Consider the following 27968-nt stretch of genomic DNA (forward strand, 5'->3'; position numbering starts at 1 on the left):
GCGTGTGTCCGGCGTAGTGGGTGGGGGTATTCACCAGTTGTTTGAGTCCGAGATTGGAGAGGTTGTCCAGAAGGGTGATGGTATTGCTGTCAGGTGGAAGTTAAGGTCCCCTAGGAGAATGTAGTCCTCGGAGGGGAGGGCGTGTGGGCTGATGAAGTCAATGATGTCTTCGCAGAATTGTGTGCGGGGTCCTGGTGGTCTGTAGATGAGGGTGCCTCTAAGTGTGGTTTTGGGGTCGGTGTGTATCTGGAAGTGGAGGTGTTCGGCGGCTGTGAGGGTGTCGTCGGAGCTGGTCGTGATGCGGATGGTTTTCTTGTGGACGATGGCGATGCCTCCTCCTGTCTGGTTGATGCGGTCCTTTCGGATGATCTTGTAGCCGTCCGGGATGGCTATGGCGATGTCGGGCGCTGATGAGGCGTTCATCCAAGTTTCTGTAAGAAAGGCGATGTCCGGCGTGGTGTTGTCTAGTAGGTTCCATAGTTCAATGGCGTGTCTGTGGATCGAACGGGTGTTGAGCAGGATGCACTTCAGCTGGTTGTTGTCGGAGCTCTGTTTGGCGTTTGTGAATATAGTGTGGGTCTTGAATCAGTCAAACTTGCAGGATTGGCAGGTGAAGGGTCCATGGGTGCGTCCTGGGGCGGTTTGGTGACAGTCGGGGAGACGGCCGGTGTTGAGTACAGAGAGGGTTGCGGCGTCGTACGTTAGGCGGGTGGAGTGGATTTTGCGGGGGGCAGGGGGTCTGGCGCTGGGCGCGGTCGAGGCGCGGACGGGCGTAGACGGGCTTACCTTTGGCGCGCCTTCGGCGCGCATAGGGCGCGCACGCTGCACGTTAGCCATTTTGCCATACGTGGAGCTTGGAGGGGGGCGGAGCGAGGGAGGAGCAGCTGGGAGGTGGGAGCGGGGTGGGTAGGAGCGGTGATGCAGGAGGGGACGGGGGTTGGGTTGAGCCGCGGCAGGGAGAGGGGTGGAGGGGCACAACAGATGGTATTAGAGGGTGAAAGCGAAAGTGACCAGAGAGTCACAGAGGCTAGCGGTGGCGGCAGCAGACAGGGGGCACGATTTAATTAAAAACCGAGCACACGAATACAGGCAAACAGTGAGAATTGGCGTAAATCTGAAAACAGATGAAAACAAATATTGAAATAAATAAGTGTACAAGACCGGATCCTTGGCGGCGATACTCAGGGGCACAGCAGCTCAGGGGCACACCGGGGACACAGCGTCACAGCAGCTCAGGGGCACACCGGAGACACAGCGGCAGGGGTCAGGCACGAGGCGGGTGGAGCGACCGGCTCTGACCAGGTCAGGTCGAGTCACAACGTTAGACAACGAGGATCCCCTAACCGTAGGTCCTTACTTCTTCAAGAAACATGGGTTGCTATACCGCAAGGGAGGGACCCAGCAAAAGCCCCAGCTTCTGATCCCTGGTCCCTTCCGAGATAAAGTCCTGTTCCTCGCCCACAGCCACCTCCTGGGGGGTCATTTTGGCGACGAAAAAACCAGGCAAGCGATCTTAGACAAGTTTTACTGGCCCGGGGTATACCAACACATCAAGACGTATTGCAGAGAGTGCCCCGTGTGCCAAAAACATAGTAGGTATCGACCACCTAGGGTACCCCTACTGCCCCTTCCTGTTATCGATGTCCCGTTCAGCAGAGTAGGGATGGACATTATAGGGCCCCTGTTACCCTCTCGAAGCGGCTGTTGCTACGCCCTAGTCATCGTGGACTACGCCACGTGCTTCCCTGAAGCCCTACCTCTGCGCCAACCCACTACCCAGAACATCGCCAAAGCCCTCATTTCTGTGTTCTCTAGGGTGGGGTTTCCCCGGGAAATCCTGACCGATCAGGGCACTCCTTTTGTCTCAGCTCTGATGAGGCAGGTCTGCTCCCACCTAGGGATAAAACAGATCAGAACCTCGGCGTACCATCCGCAAATAGATGGGTTAGTAGAGAGATACAACGCCACGCTGAAACGGACACTAAAGAAATTGCTGGGATTAGAAGCAAAAAGGTGGGAAGATATGCTGCCCCATGCATTGTTCGCTATTCGTTGTACTACACAGAGCAGCACCGGTTATTCGACCTATGAATTACTGTATGGCCGACCCCCTCGTACCTTATTGGACATGGCCCAAGAAGCCTGGGAAGCAGAACCAGACCGTACGCGACCTCTCCCCGAATATATGGACAACCTAAAGACACACCTATCGGTGATCAGGGACATTGTCCGCCAAAACCTAGAGAACGCACAAAACAAACAGCAGGGACAATACGATAAAGGCACAAAACCACGGGCCTTTTCCGTCAGTGATTGGGTTCTTTTGATGATGCCGTCCTCGGATCAGAAACTCCTAGGGCAGTGGCAGGGCCCTTATGCCATCCTTCGACAGGTGACCCCTGTCACCTACGAGTTAGACCTGGACCCCACACGTGGTACCACACAAATATATCACGTGAACCATCTTAAGAAATGGGAAGGCCCTCGTCCCGTCCTGTCTGGCTCTCTTTCTCATGCTCCCCTCTCCTTTTCCCCCTGTATAGACCCTGAATTACCCACACAGCAGTGTCTTGAACTAAAGGACGTCCTATTTCCATTACGACAGGTGTTTTCCTCTGCACCCGGACATACCACCATCACAGAACACGCCATACAAACGGTACCTGGGAAGGTGGTCCGACAAAGACCGTATAGGGTCCCCGAAGCCCGCAGGGCGGTAATACAGAGGGAAACAGAAAAGATGTTAGAGATGGGCATAATAGAACCCTCGGTGAGCGATTGGAACTCCCCGATTGTCCTCGTACCCAAACCTGACGGGTCTGTCAGGTTTTGTATTGACTTCCGTGAAGACAACAAGATTTCCTCCTTTGACACCTATCCGTTGCCTTGCGTCGACGAGATGGTCGAACGCATAGGGAAGGCCCGGTATATCTCCACGCTAGACCTCTGTAAGGGGTATTGGCAGATACCCCTCAGAGAGGAGGACAGAAAAAAGACGGCGTTTTCCACCCCTGACGGATTGTACCAGTTCCTAGTCCTCCCTTTTGGCCTCCATGGCGCACCCGCAACATTCCAACGTGCAATGAACCACATTTTACGACCCCACACCTTGTATGCGGGCGCTTATCTGGACGATATCGTCATTTACAGTGATGATTGGACACAACACCTGGAACACCTTCACAAGGTCATCACTTCCCTGGGGTCTTATGGGTTCACGATAAACCCCGCCAAAACCACCCTAGCAGCCCAAACAGTTAAATATCTGGGATACCTCCTGGGTGAGGGTCTAATTCGACCCCAGAAAAGCAAAACCGAAGCTATCCAATCCCTCCCTTTCCCCAGACCAGAAAAGACCTTTGTGCGTTTCTGGGACACTTAGGCTATTACCGGAGGTTTGTACCTAACTTTTCGCAAAGAGCAGCGCCGCTCACTGACCTGTTAAAAAAATCCTCCAAAACTGAATCAGCCCTTCGTAATCCAACGCCATTGTTGTGGCATGCTTTTTCCGATTTAAAAACCGTCCTGACATCCAGTCCTGATTACTCCCAACAGTTCCTGCTCCAGACAGACGCTTCGGAACAAGGACTAGGGGCGGTACTGTCCCAAAAAGACCCCCTTGGGAACAAGAAACCCATCCTCTACCTAAGTAGGAAGCTATTCCCACGAGAAAAGAACTATGCCGTGGTGGAGAAAGAAGCCCTGGCTATCAAATGGGCGGTGGAGAGCCTCCGATACTACTTGGAGGGTCGGGACTTTACCATTTACACAGACCACGCTCCCCTGGAGTGGATGGCTCAGAATAAAGGACACAATGACCGAGTCCTCCGTTGGTTTCTGTCGCTCCAACCATACCACTTCAAAACAGTACATCGGAAAGGTGTGGACCAGGGTAATGCAGACTACCTCTCCCGCTACCCCATGTCCCCACCCTGTACAAGAAGGACAGCTAGGGGAAGGGGATGTGATGTTTCCCCACGGGTCGCGAGATCCCTGCTCACCCCATCACGAATATCACCCCTCCTCTGCTCTCCCTTCCAGGACACGCAACCCGAAACAACCACAACAGCGTCCGTGACAACGGAACACCCGCCCCTCTCTCTGTTGCAGGACCCAATCAGAAGAGACGACGGACCGGAAGAACCTCCCCCTGACTCCGGAAGTCCCACCTCCCTGCCGATGGCTGGACACAGAAAAGACGGAGGACGAGAGACAGAAGACGTCGGAGTATCGTGGCAGGAGATTTCGACTGGCGCTACGACGGAAGGTGAAGACGGGAGCGGAGAAACCGAGGAGTGGTCAGAAGACTGGTGGAGTCCCACGGAGGTGGCTGAAGAGCGGCCGTAACTCGGAGGAGAGTTACGGCGGAGCGCGTGAGTACCAGCTTCCTTCTATAAGCACGCTAGGTGCTTTGTGTAAATAGTACGGCCCCCTCCCGTGTAATTACTCCCTCTATCTTAAACACGTCCATTGTAGTAAATGGACACCTTGTATATAGTATACAGCACCTTGCACTGTAAAGACACAGTCTCCACACAAACCCTCTCGACCACCATTTCTGTTCTCTACCTTTCTTGGTCCTTCCCACCCCTTCCTCACGGTCCTTTCTACCTCCTCACCCCTGGTAACGGTTATGGTATGCGGCCTCTAGCCCGAGTAAGACTAACGGCTCCTTCTCTTTCTCTTACTGGCCTCCGAGGAGCCTTCCCGGTCTTCTACGGACGTCTACACCCAAGACCCGGAACACCACTGGATCCCCACAACATCCGGAAGAGACAGAAGAAGACGGCACAGCCCTTGAGAAACCCTATCTCTGTTCCCTCTCTTGTTATAAAACCTGTTCAGTGTGCAATAAAAGAACACTATTGCCCACTATATCCGGCCTCCTCGCCTGCTTATCCAGCCCGCCGACAGCCCACGATCACAATGTCATAACAGCTTTTGACAGTGTCTCAAGAAGAAACTTTGGACTAAACTAAATAAATGGGGTATTTGAGCTCCCATGCCATAATAGCACAGTATTTGGATACCTAAGTAAAAATAAAGGTGAGCTCTGGCTGGTCAACATCTGCAAAAATTCTAAACAACAAGGGTCTAAAGCAAGGCTGTACGCTTGTCTCTTTATTAGCCATTGTTTACTTGGCCGATCAAAAGGGATACCTGGAAGAGGCAAGGGTGCTTTCACCAAAGATAGAGGGCCTCAGAATTCAGATGTAGCAGTACACAGATGACACAGTACCCCTCAACCAGACTAAGATAGATCTTTAGAGACTCTTGAATTACATGGCCAGTTACTGAGATGCTAACAACCTACTAATTAATGCTGTAAATACATAAGCCATGATAACCAACTGCAAACTTACAAAAAGGTGATCATGGTTCAGTCAAGGGAGCAGAACTGAGACAGTGGACTTCTACGAGTATCTGGGGTGTGGCTGGACAATAGGGGCCAAACAACATCCCAAAATCATGCCTAGCAGGCATAAGGAAATGAATTGCCTTGGGTGTTCTATAAACTACACTTTATGCTTGGTGCTAAATCGCCCTCTGTCTAATTGACATCTAACTGCTGATTGATTAACCTGGAAGCACAAGATGTATGGGCAAGTAACCTCTCAACAAACCAGATTCAAAACTACTCTTAAGCAAGCAAAACTAATATCTGTGGACCAAGATGGGCAGACACTGAAGGGGAAGACAAGTGGGATAGAATGTCCCAGAGGTTGCATGTCCTTGGTGAATGGGGAGAATCAGGGTGCACAGTTGTCCCTAGGGATGGGAAACCCATTTACCCATTAAGACAGAGTCCATAGAGAGTTGTAGGACACAACTGAGTGACTGTGACATACGTTGTTTTTGTACTTCAAATGAGTTAATTAATTAAGTTATCTTAAATTTGTGTAGGATGATTTTTATTCTTTATAATTAAAAGTGGTTCCAAAAGGTGAACTGTAATGTATAGAAACCAATATGTGCTTCGCCCCTTCCCAGCGCGCAGGCCTGGGACTTTCCCAAGGCTGACATTGCAAACAACATAAAGTAGTGAAGAAAACAGAAGATAAAATAAAAGACACCAATGCATGGTCAATCAAGTCAAGGACAGGACAGCCAAAGGAAAATTCCACTCAAGTAGGTAAAAGCATCAAAAGACTCAACCCAAAGGAAAGGAAGGAATGGCACAATTTCAAAAGCAAAACAATGGTAGAGTAAGATAAAATGTGGGGAGCAAGCAGATCAGATAAAACATGTTTTTTTCCAACCAGAACTCAAAGTTTGTTCAGTTCTTACGGTAAGGAATTCCAAAGTGTAATATAGTTTTAGAAACAGGGTACAGGCAATGGGGCCGATTCACATAACTAATCTGAGACAAAATCCTAAATTTACGATTTTGGTATTCACAGAGGCATTTAGAAGTAGTAAAGTTAGGATTCCTAACTTTACTACTACTAAATGCCTTTTGTGAATACCGAAAGTCATAAAGTTAGGATTTTTCTCAGTTTAGTAGTAGTAAAGTTAGGATTTGTCTCAGTTTAGTAGTAGTAAAGTTAGGAATCCTAACTTTACTATTACTAAATGCCTTCTGTGAATACCAAAAGTAGTAAGCTTAGGATGTTGTCTGAGATTACTTTTGTTAATTGGGCCCATAGTTATTTCTCAATATACAAATGAAGCATTGTAAAGGCAATCCAAATTTCACATACATGCATGTGTTATTAATAGCATGAAGGCATGAATAGTACAACATAGCAACATTAACATAAGTGAAACAGAAAGTACATACAGAATCCGACAGGCAGCAGGAGTCTGGTATGTTTTGAGGTCAAGGTGGATTCACCACAAGAATCAGATAAGATAAAAGTAATTTTTTGCAGGCCAGAAATAATGAAGATGGGTGTTGTATGATAAAGGTGGCCCTGTGATTCTCATCACAGTTGTGTTGTGGAAAGAAGTGTGGCGAGTGTATCTGCCAGGAGTGGGAAAGTAAGGACGAATAATGTGGTGATAGGCATAAAAGGTTAAGTAGATACAACCATGTTAGGAAATGAGCCCAGCCGTATGCAGAAAAGAAAATAGTGCAACTACATTCCCTTAGAAAGTGCATAGAAGATTAATGGACCAACTAAAATAATTGAAAAGGTATGATACAGAGTTGAACAGAACAAGTGGCACCAGAGCCATTATACCGTTGGGTAAATAAGTGAACAGTGAGATATGCCTATGAGTGGTGGTCTCCGGCGCTTACTGGAGGTTCAGCAATGTAACGAAGAAAGTCAAGAGAAGTATAAATATAATCTCAAAAACCTGGAAAAAACAAGAGCAAAGTGACATATAAGACTAAAGTAAAAGAAAGGGGTGGTGGGAGAGGATAATGAGTGCAAGGACCAGAATTACCTGAGAATGAGTCACAGTGATCTAATGCAGTCTGTAGTGGCAAAGCGGTCCCGTGAGTAGTCCTTATAGCAAGGCAGAGGACCTCACTGTTTTAGTAGAGGGTGCTTCTGGTAGTTGTAATAGCGCATAGAAAGCACATCTAAGGTCCAACTCAGCAAGCAATGGCGGTCATGTTAGATATCTCAGGTAAGGCGGAAGAGCATGTCGGCATACCCTAGTTGGGATAGCCCAACTGAGGGGGAAGACCTACGCAGCTAGGCAGCCAAGCTGTAGACCTATGACCCGGGTGCACTCCAAAGATATCTTTTCCAAACCATTGGGTAAGAAAATTAAAAATCTGCTGATAAAAATAAGATTTGAAATGATACCCCTAAACGTTTATTGGTATGGTCGGAATGAGCATGATGACAATAGGCAATACAGACTGTGAGCCAGAGGAGTAGAACCTTTGGTGTACATAGTCTGCCCTACAGAAAATTCTGACTGTCTCCCATACTCCGAGCACTAAATATACAGACATGCAAAGAAGCAGTGCAATGCTGCCTGCAAGGTAAATCCACACAGCGATCTGCACGCTTCCTGAAATTTCTAAACGCTGCAACTTCATCCTTGTAAACAACTTAGATAAACCAGCTGTATTTAAAGGCCAGGCAACTAGTAAAGTGCACCCCTATTGGGCTGTGGCAAAGTAGCCCAGCAAGAACCATAGGACGCTCCCAGGACTTTAAATCTGCAGCACATGGCACTTTAAATTAGCCTGTAGGTGGAGGGTTTTAAATCAGTAAGATTGCAGGATCTTCTTAACACTCTAGATCAGATACATATGGCACTTTCCATTGGCATCACGATCTGTTGCACACCGCACTTAGAACTGGCCCCATTACGGGGAGATCGTGAAATTGTGTGAACATGAGGGCACTTCCAGCACTTTCAGTTATTTTTGTGCATGTCGACATTAATACAATCAAGACTATTTTAATGTGTAACTGCATTAGCGTTCTTCAGTTTATAATTATTTAGGAATAAAAAAACGTGTGTACTTTATTCAGAACCCCACTTAATAGTTAAATGTCTTTTGTTCTAAGTCCATTATTATTAAATTTGTACGATGTTCTACTTATGGTACAATCAAAGTTTTTCATATACAAACTGTATGGAAAACTCATGATGTTTGTACTTTTAATAAAGGTTTTAGTTCTAGAAAAGGCCATTGAATAGATACATGCTAATATCTCTGGATGCTCGAATAAGGGTTGGTTAATCGGAGGAGAGGCTTTTTACTTTTGACCTTACTTCAAATGACCTAAACTGCTATACGCCATAGCAACACAAACCTATGCATTGTGAAAGGTTTTAAGCATACAACAGCAATACCTTCCTCATAAATCAGGTCCAGAAAATCAGAATGTCTGAAAGGCATTAACCATAAATGAAGTCTCCATGCTGCAGGATGTTCATGTTGTTGAAACACTTTGCTAAAAGTTGGCTAAAAATTAAATAAGAGGCTAATGAATGAGGATGACCACCCCCTATTAGTGCGATTTGGATGAACAAGTCATGCATAAGAATTAACCTTTTCTTGTGAATTAATGTATATTTATATGGTAAATATATTAAATTATTTTGGGGAATAAGTAATAAACTGTCCTACAATTACATTATTTAGTAATGAGAATGTGAATGATTACTAGTTTATGAGATGAAGGTCCAGGTGATAAAGTGATTAATAGCATTGATTAAAGCCATACAGATGATAGTTTATAGCCCAGCCCTCTAGGATTACTGTGTGCCCTTATAACACATATGATAATTCATTCTTTAAGTGTCATCACTATCTGATATACACCTCCCAATAGCCTATCTCAGTGTTACCAATGACTGGATGTCCCAGCACATTTTAAAACTTAATCTGAGTAAAACGGAGTTTCTCTTATTTTCTTTCTATGCTAACTGTACGTTAATTCAGTCTCTTAATTCTTTCACTCTGGGTAGTACTTTTCTTACTTAAATTGTAATATCTATGGGCTTTATTACTCTTGACCCCTTACTTATTATTGTATTCTTACATCAGTACATTGGTTTCTACTTCCCAAATTTGTTGTGCAAAGATACATGCTCAACAGTTTCCTCTTTCAGGAGCCCCTCGCCTCTGGAAATATCTACCCTTTTCTACAGGTATTTAGCTAAGCTCTCAAAACATACTATATAAAAAAAGAAAGTTAGCTCTTCCTATTCTGTTAATTATCTTTGCTTTCTTCCTCAAAGTTTTCTTTAATTATAATGTAGGCATGATAGTGTGTTCTTTGATGTTTCTGGTAATTCCAATTTATTTCTGCATTCTATGTGGCTGTTTCAATCAGAATTTCTTTGAATTTCTGTTCTACTAATTGCTATATTTGTATTTATAACCTTTGTAATAACCTTATTGTACAATATAGCACCACCCTTTAAGATTATGATTTTCACTTTGTATAGTTTAAAATAAAAAATAAAAAAACGCTCTATGGTAGTAGAATAAACCACAGTTTTTCCTGAAAGGACATTTTGTGATTTTTAAGACTGAAATCACATTAGAGTTAAACATAGTTATGGAAATGCCAGATGCCAGTGGCTAGTTTGCATTAATATTTGCCAAACAAAAGGTCTACTTTCGGAAATGAGATAGTGCTGCTGTTATTTGCCTTTGGGAGTTGGTTGGTAGGATTAATACTGAATTCGGTTAACTAAAACACATCAAAGTATAAGTAAAGACACAATAATGCATATTAATAAAAAAACAGATTGTTAGTTATTTTACTAGATTAAAAACATTTAATTAGCTCAATAACTATGTATTAAATAATGTAGTGATACAAATATGTCTTCAAAGTTAGGCGAACTCATCCAGTCATGTGAGAATGCACCTTACATTTGGCTACCAGCTTCTGTTCATGCACGTAAGAGCAAAAGTAACAAAATCAGAAAAATTGATAAAGTAATTCTCTTGCTCTGTTGGCATACATTTCTAAGTGTTAAGTGAAATGATACAAATAACTGTGCTCACCTTATGTTGCAAATGGCATCAATACCAGTTAGTTCACAGAAATATTGATTTCAGGTGCTTTTTCTTGGTATAACAATTCGGACTAAAAATAAAAAGCATACAACGTCAGCAGGACAAAAAAATCCCAATTATACCACATACATTTTTCAATTTTTGCTACAGCTACAAAAGGTATTTAGAAAATATATTTTCCACAACTTGAAACAGTGGGCCAATTTTGAGATGACAAGGTGTTCTTGTGAAAGTATTCCGTGCCTCCATCACAATCATTGGGATGTTGGATAATCCACTGCTGCTCTGGTGTTAGCATTCTTTATGTATAGTTACATTTTATCTATTTCCCTTTTTGTTTGTAAATACTTCTCTTAGGTTTAAAGTCCTAAATATGTGGATATCGTGTTAAGTACTTCTGGGTGGTACTAAAGTATATCTACCAGATTTATTTCCACTATGTAGAGAAAAGGTAACTTTATGTGAAATTGCACACGGTCAGCTTTCAAATCTTAGCCCCAGAATCTGCTGCTGTGTACAGTGGTTTACAGTGCCAATTATAATAAACATAGAATGATGAAAAAATCAAGATTGCAGGTAATTCCCACCAGTAATGCTATTGCATTTTTACAGTATTAACTCCAGATTTAATTTGATGGAGGTAAATCTGAGGGCCTAGATATTGCAGGACAGTGGAAGGTAGAAGATAACAACCTTGCTGAATCGTTCTTTCGTATACAAGAGAAGTGGAACAAAATGTAAACAATGTAGTTTCCACTTTGCTCATGCTTTGTTATTGATCAGGAATAATGCAGGATCTGGCTTTACTCTAGACATTATGGGAGTGAGAATTTGTTAAGTCTGCGATTTGAATATCTTTAGTAGGGTTGGACTCTGAAACTCTCTATGAATCTTTTAATGCTTACTTTGTTATTTATATTTCATTATAACAATTGTTCAGGCAATTTGAAAAACCAAATCAGTGTAATTGAAGAGCGCTGATAAGAAGGGCTCAGTTTACAAAGTACTGAATCAAAATGTGCAAAGCTTTCTCCCATTGATTTCCTGCTAAATTTGAAGAACATTTCTGACCTTGTAGGGAGTCACAAACATCCTCAGGATTATTCCTAGGAATTTACGACTACTGCTAATTTCCAGCATCACTGCAAGGACTCAATTCTCAAAGGTCAGTTGTAAATTTGCACACACAGGGTCACACCCTTGTATGAATGCAGTTTTACTACTTGCAGAACTGCAACAGTTGTAAGTTTCCCGGCATACCCATGACAAACTTTTCTGAATCCCATTTCTCATATTACATACATACATATGTATATTATTACCTAAGAAAAACTACTGCACCAGGGCAAATAAACCTGCTACATTTCACATGTATTCACCACAGGAAAAAAATTCCCATACAGAAAACCCTTTACCTGACATAAATCATTTTGTGGGCTTCTTCTCTTTCCACCATGAAAGGAAATTTGCTCCTGGCATGAGCAAGTCTCATTTTCTTCCATGGTGGGAACGTGTTGGAAAATGGCTTCTGAATACACACAAATGTATCTGCTGTTTCCATGTTGGTAATGGCCATGTAAAATGTTTTTGAATTCCCACACGTTTACAAATTTGTGACTTACATTTGTATTTTGTGCCACAAGGCACCCATGCTTTTCTGCCCCAATGCTAAAAACACAACAGCGGGAAACCTAGGTTACTGCCAGATTGTACAGCTTCATAAGTGTTTATTGGCATTTGTATCTCTGCCACAGCAGCTTAGGTAGAACATTACAAGCATATCCAAGCATTATAGGCATTTCAATTAAATATGACTAGTAGTTAATAGAGTACCATACGGTAGCACTTCAACTCAAACATTAATTCAGCCATGGGCATATATCCATAGGTTGTCCAGTGTATAAAATTCAACCATGATTGTAGGCCAATAGTGTCTGTTGTCAGACCCGCCATGTCCCTGGGCAGTGATCTACAGGCCTTTCTTTCCTCTCTCTACCACCCCCACAAAAGCTCCCTGGACGATTGCCCAGTCATCTGCGAGAAGTCAACGTTTCAGACCTCATCTTTCCCCGTCCCTCGGGGCTGATTCCTCTGCAAGCACCAAAGCTCGACCTCCTTCTTTCACCTACAATTGAAAGACCATTCGGGTGATCGCCAGTGCATGGCAAGAGTCTGCCTAGCAAGAACTATGGCTAATCCCAAAAATCTAGCCCCTGCTTCCTTTGCCTTTCAGGTGGAGGACAGTGCCAGAAGGCACATGTTATGATCTACTGTTTGCCTTTCCCCTTGCCTATGTATCTCTTCCCTACTGCTCAGCCAGAATGAGTGTTGGAGTGCTTGGAGATGTCTGGAATGTTGGATGATTGATGATGTCATGGAATGCATGGGTGCCTGGTGAGGTTGGGAGGGTCAGTTGGAGTGTGCAGGCTGAGCAGCAGGGAGACTGCTCCTGGCGGGGCATCACCTGGACTTTACATCTTCCAGTAACTTATCTGAAGCTGTTATCTTATCAATAAATCTACGACATACCTGTACAAGATCTGGCTACCGAAGATCTTTCATTTACACCAGCACACTTACAGCATTACGAGTTTTGACCAGGTCTGTCGTCACTCCCTGCCAGAAACAGGTTATCTTGGGTCAGGACAACGTCCTATATATAAAGTCAGTGGCCAGTGTGTTGCATCTAGGACATTTGTTATATGCTGTTCCCTGTATTGTGTTAAGTCTGTATGGGGTAAGGCAGTCATATGTAGATAGTTAAACTGTGTATAGTGAAATCTACAGGATGTGGAGTTAATGCTATTTTTAGTGCACAAATGTTTAAGGGTCAGGATTTTTGTTTATGTGTTTATTGAATATATAACAACTTGGACTGCAGGGACAGACACTGCTATAGGAAACGAGGGGTAGGCTAAAAAGAAGACACAAGAGAGGAGAATAAAAAGAACAGATGAGGATTAGGTTTTTTTTTAGATTTTTTTTGTTTGTGTAATGGATAGAAACTAGAGAATGGAAAAATAAGCAGCCGTCAATTTAAGAGAAGTAGGAAAGCATATGATTTTATATGTAAGGAGAGTACTGGGGTTATAGTATAGGTTTGTGTTTAAAAATGGTTAACAAGGAAGTCCAGTGTAGTCAGAACCTGGAATAGTATTAAAATATTATTTTGTAATTTCTGTTTAATGGATATTATATGTGTTACATCCTAGTAAGGAATTCCAGAAGACTTGGATAGGTTACAGATGATAAGTTTATTCTTCTTAGATGGTTAGATAGGTTTTTCAGTATATAAGTAATCAAAACCCCCCCAGGAGCATCCTCTCTGCTGCTCAGCCCAGGATCCAACTGACAGTCCACTCACAGCATACCAAACATTCCAATGACATCACATTCACAGTAACATTCCACTCACACTGGCTGAACAGCAGAGGCAGAGAAACAGGGAAGATGTAAGGTAAAAACCTTGGATATAACACACCTTCCCTCTTTATAAAATGAACAAAGAGAAAGCAAATGTAAATAGCAACATTGCAATAACATCACAGTATAATCAATAACAATTGCAGTAGAAAGATTGCAAATGCACATAAGTATGAAAAACATACTAAAAATAAGCAAAGTGAAATGTGACGTAAAAATAAACAATGAAGGAAAACATGTAATAAAGTATAAAGTGAGAACAGTATGACAAATAATACAGCATGAAAGTAATACAAAAATAGAACAGACACACATCTCCTTCCTTAGCAGAAAATTGAAGTGAGAAGTTTCAAAAACATCAGAGGTACAAGAAGTTTCAAAAAGAAGGAAAGAGTAAAAGAACGGAAAGCAAACTGAGAAAATTACATAAGCAAGAAGTAATAATACCACGAAAACTAACAAGAAGTAGTAAACGAGTGTGACCACCACAACTACACCAACTGGCCAGGCTAGTGAGAAGTATGGAACCACTGACCACATCAACAGGAAGAAGGAAAGAAAGAAAGAAATGAAAGTAAAGAAAACAGGTGACGTACACCTAACACATCAACCAAAAAAGGAAGACATGTAGAAAAGGTCTGCGATCTGCGTAAACTATACCACACCGAAGATAAGAGTACAGTCACACGGGGCGTGGTTTCGGCGCCGACCGGGATGGCTGCGTGAGCGAGTTGCTCCGCGCCGAGTCCCGTCTTTTCTCCTGCAATACTTGGCCCCGAATCCCCTGGCGGCTACGATCGAGCTCCGGAGGGGTCACTGACCCAGTGTGGAGCATCTGACCCCCGTCGGGACCCTGGGCGACGTGTGAGGGCGGACCTGGCGGCCTGGTCGGATCGGCCGGTGTGCAGAGGCAAGATGGCGGCGCCGACAGAACGAGAGCGCTAGAGGCTGAGCCGTGAGGAGTGCCGGGCCTGCTGTAGGCGCCTGGGAGGCCCTGGCTGGTCGGCGCACTTGGGAGAGTACCGTGGGAGCGGGTCCGGAGCGGCAGGAAAGTTCGGCGGTGGAGGACTGGTAGGAGCGGTGCCCCTCCCCCATCTGATCCCCCGGGCACTGGCTGGAGGGCTGAGCCTTGCCTTGCGCTGCACCGGTGGGGGCGCTGCTGGCTTGTGGGGCCGACCCGCCACTGAGACTATCACAGCCGGGGCCGGGCTGCCAGGATCGACGTGGATTGGGGCCCCGAATACCTAGCTGAGGGCCGCTGTGGAGTGGAGGAGTGCAGCGAGTTGTCGGAGTGCTGAGGGGGCGGCCGCCAGCGGCGCTTGGGCACCCTGAGGAGCGGACAGGTTGGGCAGCGGCCGGCGGACCGGTCACAGGGGGTGGGACCGCCCGGTAGGAGTCAGTGGTGCATCGGGCCGGTAAAACAGTGCTTGGACGCCAGCGTGCGCTTGGAACCACGGGGAGCAGTGCTGCCGGAAGCAGCGGGATCAGTCAGTCCGGGGAGACGGGCTCCTGACTGCATACCAGCTGGCCTTTTCAGAGGGGCTTGCACCCTGGGACGTTGCAGTCTCTGAAGGCGCAATCAGTGTGTTAGTGGGGCAACACGGAGCGCACTTCTGGACCGGAGGTTGGCGGCTGAGCGCAGAAGGAGGACGACTGGCGCTGCGTGGTCAAGCTGGAACTGGGGCTCGGAGAGCCGCGCTACCCGAGATCTGCCCTTGGGCGACGCCAGGTGGGCCTAGGGACAGAGCGTCCGGAGGTATTGCCGCGGCCGGCCGTCGTCGGTGGGGGCTGCTCGAGCGGCGTGTTTCCCACAATCAAGATGGCCGCGCGGGGAGCTGACCTCGCCGCACCGCCTGAGCGGGGGGAAGGGAATCCAAGGCCGCGGATGGCGGTCTCCCGGCGGAGTCCTCACCACAAGAGCAGAGGCTGAACCTCCGCCTGGATGCAATACTGGCCGCAATCACTGCTACGAAGGAAGAGCTGCACCAGGACATAGCGCAGGTGGCGACGGGGCTTGGCCTGTTGAGAGCGGACCACGCCAAGCTCTCTGACAGGGTGAAATCCAACGAACAACTGATCCAGGAGCTGAAACCAGCGGTGGTCACTGCGGAGCATAAACTGGACGACGTTATTAGCCGACTGGCGATCCTGGAGCGTCGAGCAGAGGACGCGGAAGGGCGCAACCGGCGGAACAACGTGAGGGTGGTGGGGCTTCCAGAGAAAATTGAGAAGGGTGATGCGGTGGCCTACATGGAGGACTGGTTCCGGACAGTGGCGGCGCCAGAGGGTCTGTCCCCCTTCTTCTCTCTGGAAAGAGCGCACAGGGTGCCCGCCAGGCCGCCCCTGGAAGGCCGACCGCCCCGACCGATGGTGGTTAAACTGCTGCACTATAAAGATCGGGATCTGCTGATCCAAAGGGCGAGATCTCAAGGGCCCTTCCAGGTGGACAATAGCAAGGTAACAATTTTTCCGGACTACACGCAGGAGGTGCAGCGGAGCAGAGCTTCTTTTCTGTCAGTGAAGAAAGAGCTGAGAGAGGAAGGGATCCAATACTCCTTGCTTTTTCCAGCCAAGTTGCGGGTAATCATTGATGACAGGACTCACTTCTTCCAAACACCAGATGAAGCATGGTCCTGGCTGGAACTATACCGTGCGGGGACGGATCGTGCACACAGGCCTAACAGGGATCGGCAACAACCAGTCAAGATCAGGAAATCACAGCGCATCCGCTCCCGGAATAGGCGCCAACGGGCCGAACGAGAGGCACAAATGCTGGCCGACAGGAAGAGTGCATTGGAGGCCACGGCGAGCATCACGGGATCGCAGCAGAAGGGCGCTTCCAAAGGCTCGGCATCGGAAGAAGAAGGGGAGAAGACCGAAGACGACGACTCGGAGGTGGGGGGAGTGCAGGGACCAGAGGTCACCCCACAGACATCGGATGGCATATTTAACGAGTGAGGCTCGAGGCCACTGAACAATTCTGGGATGCCTGACGGGGTGGACTATCCCAACTTCTATTGGACTGCCAGGTATGGGGCTGCGTTAGCAGTGTGGGACTACAGGCGCGGGGTGGTAGCTCTGCCGTCCTGGTTTGGGGCTCCATTGCCCTTTTCAGACCCTTAAGGTCTTCTGTGGTGACGACCACAGGTTAGCGTGATGTGTTGGGTGTTTCAGGTTTGGAACGGGGCTGAAGCTGGGTTATTAGGCCCTGTCCTGGGGAGGGGGTTGAGGGGAGTTTGGGGACATGTTTTGAGGGGGCTGTACAATTGCTGCAATGCGGGAAACATTTATTGGCTTGCGCCACTGTTGAGATTGATGCTTTATGGGGACGTTACCTAACCTGAAATGTGTCACATGGAATGTCCGTGGTATTCGAACAATGGTGAAGCGCCACAAGGTACATGCCTACTTGGTGAGGCCGGGCGTTCAGATTGCGATGCTTCAGGAGACTCACCTGACGCAGAAGGAGTGCGGGGCCTTGCAGAAGAGGTGGCGAGGTCAGGTGTTTGGCACGACGTACTCGGCGTTCGCCAGAGGGGTGTTGATATGGATACGGGCGGGCACTCCATTTCAAGTTACGAGTCAGAGAATAGATCCAGAGGGTCGATATGTGGTAGTTGAGGGACGGCTGTATGGTAGGGAGGTGGCGCTGTGCAACATCTATGCCCCCAACGTTGATCAAGCTAATTTCTTTGAGGATTTATCGCGCTCACTGGCGTATTATTTGGCAGGCCCTGTATTGCTGGCGGGGGATTTTAATTCCATCTCTGATGTGCTATTAGACAGATCGCACCCACCTCTGGTGGACTCCCCAGTGCGCCGACTAGCGACCCATAGGCGGGAATGGCAGGAACAGTGGGGCCTGGTGGATGTCTGGAGGGCGCAACACCCCGACACTAGGGATTACTCTTACTTCTCCGCGCTGCACGACCTTCATGTTAGACTGGATTCAGTGCCATGCAGCAACTCACTGGCGAATGTAGTAACTCACTCTGAGTATTTGTCCAGGACCGTTTCGGACCATAATCCGCTGCTGCTCTCTATGCAATGGCAGCTGGTGAGATCGGCGGTTCCTTCATGGCGACTTCGTCCGGATACGCTGGAAGATCCGGCGTTCTGCGACACGGTCCGCCAGAGCATAGACAGCTATTTTACGGATAATGCTGGGTCGGCGGCGACTAGAGCGACTGAGTGGGATGCGATGAAAGTGGTGGTGAGAGGGGTGTGTATGGGACGGTTTATGACAGTGAGAGGGACTGTGCTGAATGACCTTACGAAAGCGGAGGAAGTGCTGCGAGGGTTGGAACAGCGAAGACCCGAGAGGCCGGAGCTGCAGGAACGATTGTTGCAAGCTAAAGAGGTTGTGGCGACTGAGACGGAAAGATTGCGGTGTTATGATTATAAATTGTATGCTGTAAGAGTGCATGAGGAGCGGGACAAAGTGGGAACGCTCCTTGCCAAGCTGGCTGATCCGAGCCCTAGAGGGTGCCCGATCATGAGTGTACGACGCGAGGACGGGGAGGTGATCTATTCGCAGTCAGCGGTCCTGGGGCGCTTCCAGTCCTACTATACGGGACTGTATGCAAGCCACCTCGAAGCAGAGGCCACGGAAATAGGTGATTACTTAGATCGGATCCCCTTGCCGCTAATGGATATGGAAGATGCCCGGGACCTGGGGGGCCCCATCACCCTAGGAGAGATAAGAGGGGCTATTAGTCATATGGCACGGAACAAAACCCCAGGGGTGGATGGGCTGCCGATCGAGTTCTACGCTACATTTTTGGAAGTTTTAGCACCCAGGCTGCAGATTGTGTACGCGGAGGCAAAACAATTGGGGCGGTTGCCTGACTCTATGAGGGAGGCGCTGGTAGTGCCGCTGCTGAAGCCGGGCAGGGATGCGTTGGATGTATCCTCTTACCGTCCATTGTCTATGTTAACTGTAGATTACAAGATCTTAAGTCGTATCCTAGCTACCAGGCTCCTACCGCAGATGACCTCCTTAGTACATAGGGATCAAGCGGGATTCATCCCGACTAGGAGCACCTCGATGAATATCCGTCGATTGATCGGGGTCATTGATGATGCAGCCACGGCAGACCAGGGCCCGGTGGTATTGACGGTTGATATCGAAAAGGCGTTTGACAGCTTAGAATGGGATTATCTGGATGGCGTGCTGATGAAGTTCGGTGTCGGGGAAGGGTTTCGGAGTTGGACGAGAGTGCTTTATTCCTCGGCTAAGGCGCGGGTGCGGCTGGGAGCCATGGTCTCTCCGGCTTATCCAGTTTGTAGGGGCACGAGGCAGGGCTGCTCACTATCCCCTCTGCTCTTTGCCTTAGCAATGGAGCCGCTGGCAGCGCAGGCGGGATCGGGTACCGTCTACGACGGGATTGCACAGGGACCTGTATCGCACTATATATCGTTATATGCCGACGACCTGTTACTGTACCTGGCGGATTCCGGGAGGGCGTTGGAAGGCGCGGTGGACATGCTGGGCAGGTTCGGGAGGCTGTCAGGCCTCAGGGTGAACTGGACCAAGACCTGTGTATTTCCGTTGCGGAAGACCACGCACTGCCCACAGCTCACAAGACCGGTGGTGTGGGAACCCTCTTGTTTTGTTTACCTGGGAGTGCGCATCTACCATGACGCAGCGGACCTCCTTGAGGGGAATGTGGAGCGCTGTATCCGGGCGCTGAGGGGCTGTATGGATTTCTAGGCCTCTCTTCCACTGTCCGTGTTGGGTCGGGTAGCACTGTTGAAAATGGTGGCACTCCCGCGGCTACTCTATTACTTTAGAACGTTGCCGGTGTGGATCCCGCAGAGAATCTTTAGGGAGTTGAGGACGTTGGTGACCGGCTTTCTTTGGGGCCAGGGTCGCCGAAGGGTGGCACTGACTACCTTGACAAGACCCAAGTGTGAGGGGGGGATGGCCGTCCCCGACTTTGAATTATATTATCTAGCGGCGCAGCTCCAGGTCCTGACACGGAACGTAGCCAGAGAATTCAGAGAGCCAGATAGCGACCGAGGGGTCGGCATTCAGAGACATGTCTTGTCGTCAATCGTGATGCAACAGAAACTGGCTGGAAGGGATCTTACGATGGAGGAAAGGACGCTTAGATTGTGTTGGAATAGGAACCTGAAGAGAGCTAGGAAGCACCGGCCGTATGCGCCGGAGATACCGCTGGGGATGCTGACTGCCCTACCGCACGGGGGTGATTGGTCCCAATTACTGGCGTGGGAGGAACTGGGCTTGCAGATGGTGGGAGACCTCTATATGGACGGGACGCTGGTCCCATACCAGACTTTACAGGAACAATTCGGCCTGCCGAGTGGAACCTTCCTGTTGCATGCGGCGGTCGTAACAGCGATGCAGCGGCACTGGGGGGGTGGACTGGTGGAGCCGGAGGTGACGATGGCATGCCAGTATGTGGTGATGGCCGCGGGCACCGTCAAGGCGGTGACTTGCCTCCACAACAGAATGCTACATGAAGGTCTAGTGCCTTTGGTCGCACTGAAATCGCGATGGGAGGCCAGCATAGGTAAGCCAATCCCAGACTCCATATGGGGCCAAGTGTTGCACAGGACCTGGAAAGGGACGAGGAATGCACGGTTTCAGCAGGTGCATTTTTTCATTGTACATCGGGCATATTTGACCCCGGAGAGGTTACGACGACACTTCCAGGTGCTTGATGCCATGTGCCCGAGATGTCTAGAGCCAGAGGTAGACCTGGACCACATGCTGTGGGGGTGCCCGAAGTTGGGGGACTACTGGCCGGAAGTGGGAGAACTCCTGAACGCGGTCACGGATAGGGAGGTAGACTTTGACATGGCTGCATGTCTGCTTCTTTGGTTCCCGCACACCAAGAAGACCAAAGTGACGAGCAAATTCATTGGTTTGGGATTAATACTAGCGCAGCGCGAACTCACTTGGCATTGGAAATCTAAAGAGGGGCAGTCTGTGCGGCGATGGAGGAATGAATTGTTGAAGTGGTCGGGATGTGAGAGTGTGCTTAGGATGCGTCAGGCGACTAGAGCTGGTAACGAGAAAAGTTTGGAACTGGCGCGGTCCTGGGAGCTGGTGGTACAGGCTTTAAGGGACTATACAACTGAAGGCACGGAGGTGGATCAGGAATAGGAAGGGACTCCATGGGGACTGTATGATTGTCTGAACTTCCTGGTGTATGTCATACCTCAGAGCAGGAAGGGATTATTGGGACCCGCATTAGCAGCAGTTGGTGGGGGGGGAGAATGGGGGGAGTTAGGGGAGGGGGGGGTTTGCCGCCGTGCGGCAGCTTCCCGGAACCGGGCGGCCCTGGGAGGTCATAATAGGGATTTGCGAGAAGCGACAGTGGAGCGGCCTAGGGCTGGGTGGAGCGAGGGGTGGGTTGGTTGTTATGGGATAAAAGCGGATACGATGTGATTTAACTGACCTATGGCCTGGACAGGGCATGCACTGAGGCACCTCCAGCGAACTGGTTCATTGAAGCGCCGCCCAGCCTCCGGGATGTGGGCTAATTGGCTGTGTATTGGATTGCCATCGAACTAAATGTTGGGGGCCGTCAGTGTATAGGTTGGCCTATTGAACGGGTTGATTTATGTTTCTGCAATAAAAATTTATTTAAAAAAAAAAATAAGAGTACAGTCACACCTCAAATTAGACCACAAGTGAAAATTGCAGGGAAAGTGCGATCTGGGAAACTGAACTAGACAGCAAAGAAAATTCAGTAACACCTTAAATTAGACCACATAAGTAAACCTGCGTTCAAAATAATAATTAAACAGTAAATACCAAGTACTCAAGTCAGGAATCAGAGGAACAAAAAATGCTCCAGGAAAATGCGATCTGGGTAAACAGAACTACACATCAAAGAAGTTCATTCACGCCTCAAGTTAGACCACATATGAAACTGCAGGAAAAATACGATCTGGGTAAACTGAACTACACTGCAAAGAAATTCAGTCACACCTCAAGTTAGGGAATGCCTGTTGTTATTGTAGCAGACTAGAATCGCTGGAGTGAAATAAGGAGGGGGGGGAAATTATTTAAAACAGAATGGATCTAAGCTCTTAATTAAAAAATAGTAAGGATTATGACAACATGACCTTTCAACCTAGATCCAGGCAAGACATTAAAGTACACAGAAGTAAATAGCACTACTCTCGAATTTATAAAAATAATGTACAAAATTTATTTATGGCCTCCAAATGGATTACAATCTAAACCATAATGTTAAAAATACTACCAGAAACTGGTAACACAATATAAAAAACAGTCAAAGTATAAAAAAGTCGACGCGGCGGCAACCTGCGCTCCAAGTCTAGCATGCTTATATGTAGCGGCATTTGAGGAAAAGCACATATTTAACAATATAGCACCATTTAGTGAAAACGTAACGTGCTGGTCAAGGTATATCGATGACATTTTCTTTATTTGGACAGGTACCCTTGAGGTACTAAATGAGTTTATTCTTTGGTTAAACTTAGGTGACAAAAACCTTAAATTTACCTCAAACTATAATAAGGAGTCAATTGAATTCTTAGACATCAAGATCCGAGTGGATAATGCAGTGTTAGGTGTTGACCTGTACACTAAACCAACCGACAGGAACACTTTATTACACTATAAAAGTAACCACCCCAACAGCCAAAAAGATAACATACCGTTTGGCCAATATCTAAGAATTAGACGTAATTGTACCAATCTGCAGGATTTCAATAAACATGCGGATGAACTTTCTGAAAAACTAAGGAATCGGGGCTACCCGAAAAGGTTGATTAAAAAAGCGTACAAACGCGCGAAATATTATGACAGAGACACATTGTTCGCCAAAGAAAATCACAAAACTGAGAAAACTGAGGACAAATTAATTTTTGTCACCAACTATAGCACTGCAAGCAATAAAATCAAAAACATTATTAATCGGAACTGGCCACTGTTAAACGACAGACATGGAGTGAACATCCCTAAACCCATGTTTAGCTTTCGCAGAAATAGAACCATAAGAAACTGTCTTGTACACACCTTTAAAGATATGAACAGAGAAAACCAAGGGACAATTGATAAGACCCCACTTCCCACCGGGAACTTCACATGTAACATGTGTTCCAACTGCCAATCACAGATGAAGGGCAATGTAATAATGTATAATGGAATTACTCACAAAATCAAAAGTTTTATGAACTGCAAAAGCAAGAATTTAATTTACATAATAAAATGCCCGTGCAATAAGGCATATATTGGTGAAACAGGAAGAGAGGTCAAAACGAGAATAACAGAACATAAGTCCGCCATTAGGACAAAGAAAATGACAGCCCCACTGGTGGAGCATTGGGTAACCCACAACCATAAATTGGAGGATCTCAAATGGTGTGGGGTAGAAGCAATGTCTCAAAGTATCAGAGGAGGGAACAACAATATTAAGAGGAAAAAGAGAGAGCAGTTCTACATGTCTCTCTTTAATACCTTCAGAACAGGTCTCAATAATAGAGAGGAATGGGAAAGACTAATTTTATAACATCAACCATATTCTGTTAGTAGAAAATTATCCCTAAACAGTAATAGGCAATTTCTCCGAGTGGAGAATGTGGTATGTCAAGTCTATTCATTGTGTTTTAAAATATATATATTATGTGGTTGTTATTCTTGTCTGTGTTGAAAAATGATAAAATAGAGAATGTAAGTTTATTAAGTTATGACTATGAGATATTTGCCCTTTGGTATTGACCAGTTCAACCACTCTATCGAGTATGGTGTCAAGATGTGGCCAATGGAGAGGGTTGAGACAACGTCTGAATGAAATAGAAACTCAACTAACAATAGTAAAATATAGAAGTAATGTTGTCTCTTGATTTTACAAATGGGGGTTATTGAACCTATGGATCAATGATCAGTGAATTCCTTACTAACTGGTTAGTGCTACCACAGAAGTCAAGATCACGACACTACAGATAGCCCTGGCACAGAGGTTCCCATACCTAACACGGCCGCCACTATGGGTTTATGATTAGTAATATAATTTTTGGACAAACTTGTATAATTTATCAAGCAATTACCTGGAATATAAAACAAAATATGTATTAGGTTATGTTATACATTGTATTACAGTCGGTCGGGATGTATTATATTTTTTTATATAACGATGTACAAAATACGATAGTTCTCAAATATCAAATGATCACATGTTTATTGTTTGGGTATTTTCGTGATAACCTAAATAACGATGTATGTATAGCTGAAACCTCAAATATTGGGCAAATGTCTAGTATTACCAGAGGATGACCATATTCTGCAGAAAATTTGACTAGTGGTTCCCAATCAAATATGGCCGGCACATCTGATATGACATCTGATATGGGACTGAGTAATATATCTCCAAAACCTGTATACTAAAGTATTTAACAAGGTAATATAACCAAAAGTAACTTCAATGATATTACGATAAATAAATGGGAAGAAGTTTGTCTCAAATAAGTTTTCCAATAGCTATCGTTCGAGGCGACGAGAATCACTTCCGGTTTTCCGATAAGAAAGACTGTGCGCGATTAGCTATTTTAAGCTCAAGCAAGTGGAAAAAGTGCCCACAAAACCTATTATGAGTTAGGGTCGGCTCACAATAATAAGCGAACAAAAATTTATTAAATAATATAGACTTAGACACGCAGAAGCACTTTTGACTTCCGGGTCAGGCTGGGAAGGGGCAGTATAAACACGCCGCCTCGATAGGGAGTCCTCTCACTTCAAATTGAAACGAAGGAGGAAGCACGGAGGAGCAGGGAGGCCGATTTCAAGTCAGAAGGTATGTTGGACCCCGGTTTTGTGATAATTGAGGCTGGGTAGAGGGGACACTCTTGCAGTTCGAGAGGAGGTTTAAACCCATAGCGAACTGCTTACCAGGCACCCCCTGTAACTACATCATGCACCTAAATAGCATTTTGTAAACTACTGGGGATCCTCCAGGCAGCCCTTTAACTATATCCTGTATATAAAAAGCATTTTGCAAACTATGGGTGACTCTAAATACCGTTTGTAGGTTACGCACAACAAAGGGAATATAATAGACAATACTTTTTTAAAAATTGAAGTATAATAACTCTAGACATATACCTCGGAGTCTGAGTCGATTAACAGACATAAATAATGCATTGATGCAAAATTGAACAAGAATAGGAGGAGACTAATGAGAGTGATATGCCTTAAGAGACCCATAGAGCACTATTTTCTCATACAGTATATCTATGTATAAACCTTGGAGACATAGAAACAGTGTTCATAATCCTGGACTATAGCTGTATTTAATTTATATCCACAGATATCGAACTTCCTGTCAATGCGAATGATTGGGATGGTGGATGAAGCTTATTTATCTCAGCCTTAACTAGAAGTCCCAAGTAAGATAACACTGGTGAGTGTTTACCCTAGAGATACTAAATGAAACAAACACAGTAGGGAGACCAGAGATAGATTAAAATCTGTGCCTCACCTTGCGTGATCTTTCTAATCATAGGTCACGATGACTTCCACACAAGAATAAATTAACGAAGCCATTTCTATTAACTACGGTGGCCCCTCCGTGCAGATACATAACATTGGTTTCTACCAACAAGGTAAATAAAGGTACTTTCATGCGCAACAATGAGAAGAACTCCAATACTAAAAAACAATTAAGTAGCTTGTTTTTGGTTTCTGCATTCCCTATAGAAACGTGCAAAGACATAGGACAACCATCTGAAAAGTGTCCATATCGAGTTGAAAAGCAATTGATAAGCTATATCAACGTAAACATAAAGGTACATTCAGCTATATCTGTCAGTAGTAAACCAATACAAGGGCATAACCAGTAGTAATGATCTGGTTGAATACAGATAACTAAGGATGTAAAAAACTGGGGCGAGGAGAATACAGGGGATCAATGCTAAGTTTTTAGACAATGGCCTTGTTGATTAGTATGTGTAGAAAAAAATAGATGAAGTACACAATGATGCAAAAATACTGTCATTTGTTTATAGATACGGAGTCAAATGTTCCAAATGTCCTGATGAAGGTGTCAAGATTAAGTAGCACCGAAACGCCGCGTCGACTTTTTTATACTTTGACTGTTTTTTATATTGTGTTACCAGTTTCTGGTAGTATTTTTAACATTATGTTTTAGATTGGAACCCATTTGGGAGGCCAAATGGGTTCTAAAATTTTGTACATTATTTTTATAAATTCAAGAGTAGTGCTATTTACTTCTGTGTACTTGAATGTCTTGCCTGGATCTAGGTTGAAAGGTCATGTTGTCATAATCCTTACTATTTTTTAATGAAGAGCTTAGATCCATTCTGTTTTAAATAATTTCCCCCCCTCCTTATTTCACTCCAGCGATTCTAGTCTGCTACAATAACAACAGGGATTCCCTTTTTTTGAAACTGTACATACCCCATCCCTGATATAGACAACAGGGGCACCTCCTTTTCTTGGAGACATAACCGTACAGCTTGTTAGCTGGGAGGCACTAACTTGAACAAATCAGTTCGTGGCATAGACCAAAAAGCGGCCTATATTAATAATGGACGCCCTAAAAACTTATGGTTTTTCAGAAGAGGAATTCAATAAAATTGTTAATGGCACCTCAAAAAATTTCACATCTATAGCCAATACAAATAATGATGAAGATAAGTGGCGTGAGCTATGGAATAACAAAAAGAAATTAGTCCGAACAGAACTGCATGCAGATTTTCTTATTGATTATTCAAGAAAGGCATAATCCCCAGTGGCCTGCAGATTAAAAATGAACCAGGTGTGTTTATACGACATGAAAAATTTATCGAGAATTGGACCCTGATTGCAAATAGATGCAGTAGGGATTGGATGCTGTTAATAATAGAAACAGCTAACGCAATCCTGATAATAGAAAGAAAGGAGATAGACGAGTTAGAAGCCAAATTGGACACCTCAGTCTATGAAGATGCTAAGAAAAAACTTGAAGAAATCCAGAAGGATGTCTCTGGCTATAGAGACTACCTTTTTGGTAAAAAAACTAGTAAATTCATGAAGGACGTGACCAATTACAACACTGAAATAGTGTATCCCTATACACAGAAAGATTTTTTTGATCGCCCTAGGGAAAACTTCCCCAATAGAAACAATTGGCAACAACCACGACGTACATACCCCAAAAAACGAGTTACATTTACGGATTCGTCGTATACCAGTACAGATTCGGAAAATGATAATATGAGTGATAAAAACAAAACAGTGGAATCGACCTCAACTCCTAACAGAGATTCGTTGTCTTTTTTAGGACAACGGGCCGAGGGAACCATCAGAATCCATCGAGAAACAATGGGAGAGGGAAGTTCTACCCTCAACCTCAACAACAGAGGAGGTATTATACAAGGAGCCAACCCAAATGGGATTGAACCTAAAAGCAGCAATCATAAATCTTTCCAACATCACCCTAACTAAAACAGAAAAGGCAGTTTTGGAAAAGGGTTTAGGATTTGCCATCAGCACCAGAATAGATAAATACAACTTAGAAAGAGACTTACAAGGATTTTTTCAGGAAAATTAGACTCAACGACTTCTTCAGAGACAAATCCCCAAGAGAAGGGCCCTTAAATAAATCCGGTCTTAAACCCAAATCTGAATGGACCCCTAGTATAAATCTAGTACATAAACAAGTGGAACTATTCAAAAAAGTAGTAGAAAGTAACATTTCAGAATTACTAAAACATCGGTTGACTGGACCAAATAATCTTAATGCAGAAGAGAGAATAGCACTTAAGAACCTAGAAAATAACAATGATTTAACTATCAAACCTGGGGACAAAGGGGGTAGCATCTTCTTAATGAGAACAGACGATTATAACAACAGAATGATGCTCCTTTTAAACAATACCGAGCATTACTGTCAATCTAATAGACAAGAATGGAATGCCCTGATTTCCAAAGTAAATACTCTTTTAAACTTTGCCAAAGAGGACGAGACAATCTGCCATGATGAATATAAATTTTTAATAAATGAGGCACAAATTATCCCTGCCCTCTATGGACTTCCTAAAGTCCACAAAAATGTAACCAACCCCCCTATGCGGCCTATTGTCTCAAGCATTAACTCGA

General features: G+C 45.5%; 1 protein-coding gene across 1 annotated transcript in view; it reads right to left on the bottom strand.

The window, feature by feature from the left end:
- The window catches only part of LOC144769271 (electrogenic sodium bicarbonate cotransporter 1-like), a 584697-nt gene that overhangs the window by 14392 nt on the left and 542337 nt on the right, over positions 1–27968 (bottom strand). Inside the window, exon 21 of the mRNA XM_078653329.1 lies at positions 10436–10517. Coding sequence (XP_078509455.1) covers positions 10464–10517 — 54 coding nt within the window. The 3' untranslated portion in view covers positions 10436–10463. The remainder of the gene's footprint in view (positions 1–10435; positions 10518–27968) is intronic.

Source organism: Lissotriton helveticus, chromosome 7 (genome assembly GCF_964261635.1).
Source record: "Lissotriton helveticus chromosome 7, aLisHel1.1, whole genome shotgun sequence".
Taxonomy (NCBI): Eukaryota; Metazoa; Chordata; class Amphibia; order Caudata; family Salamandridae; genus Lissotriton; species Lissotriton helveticus.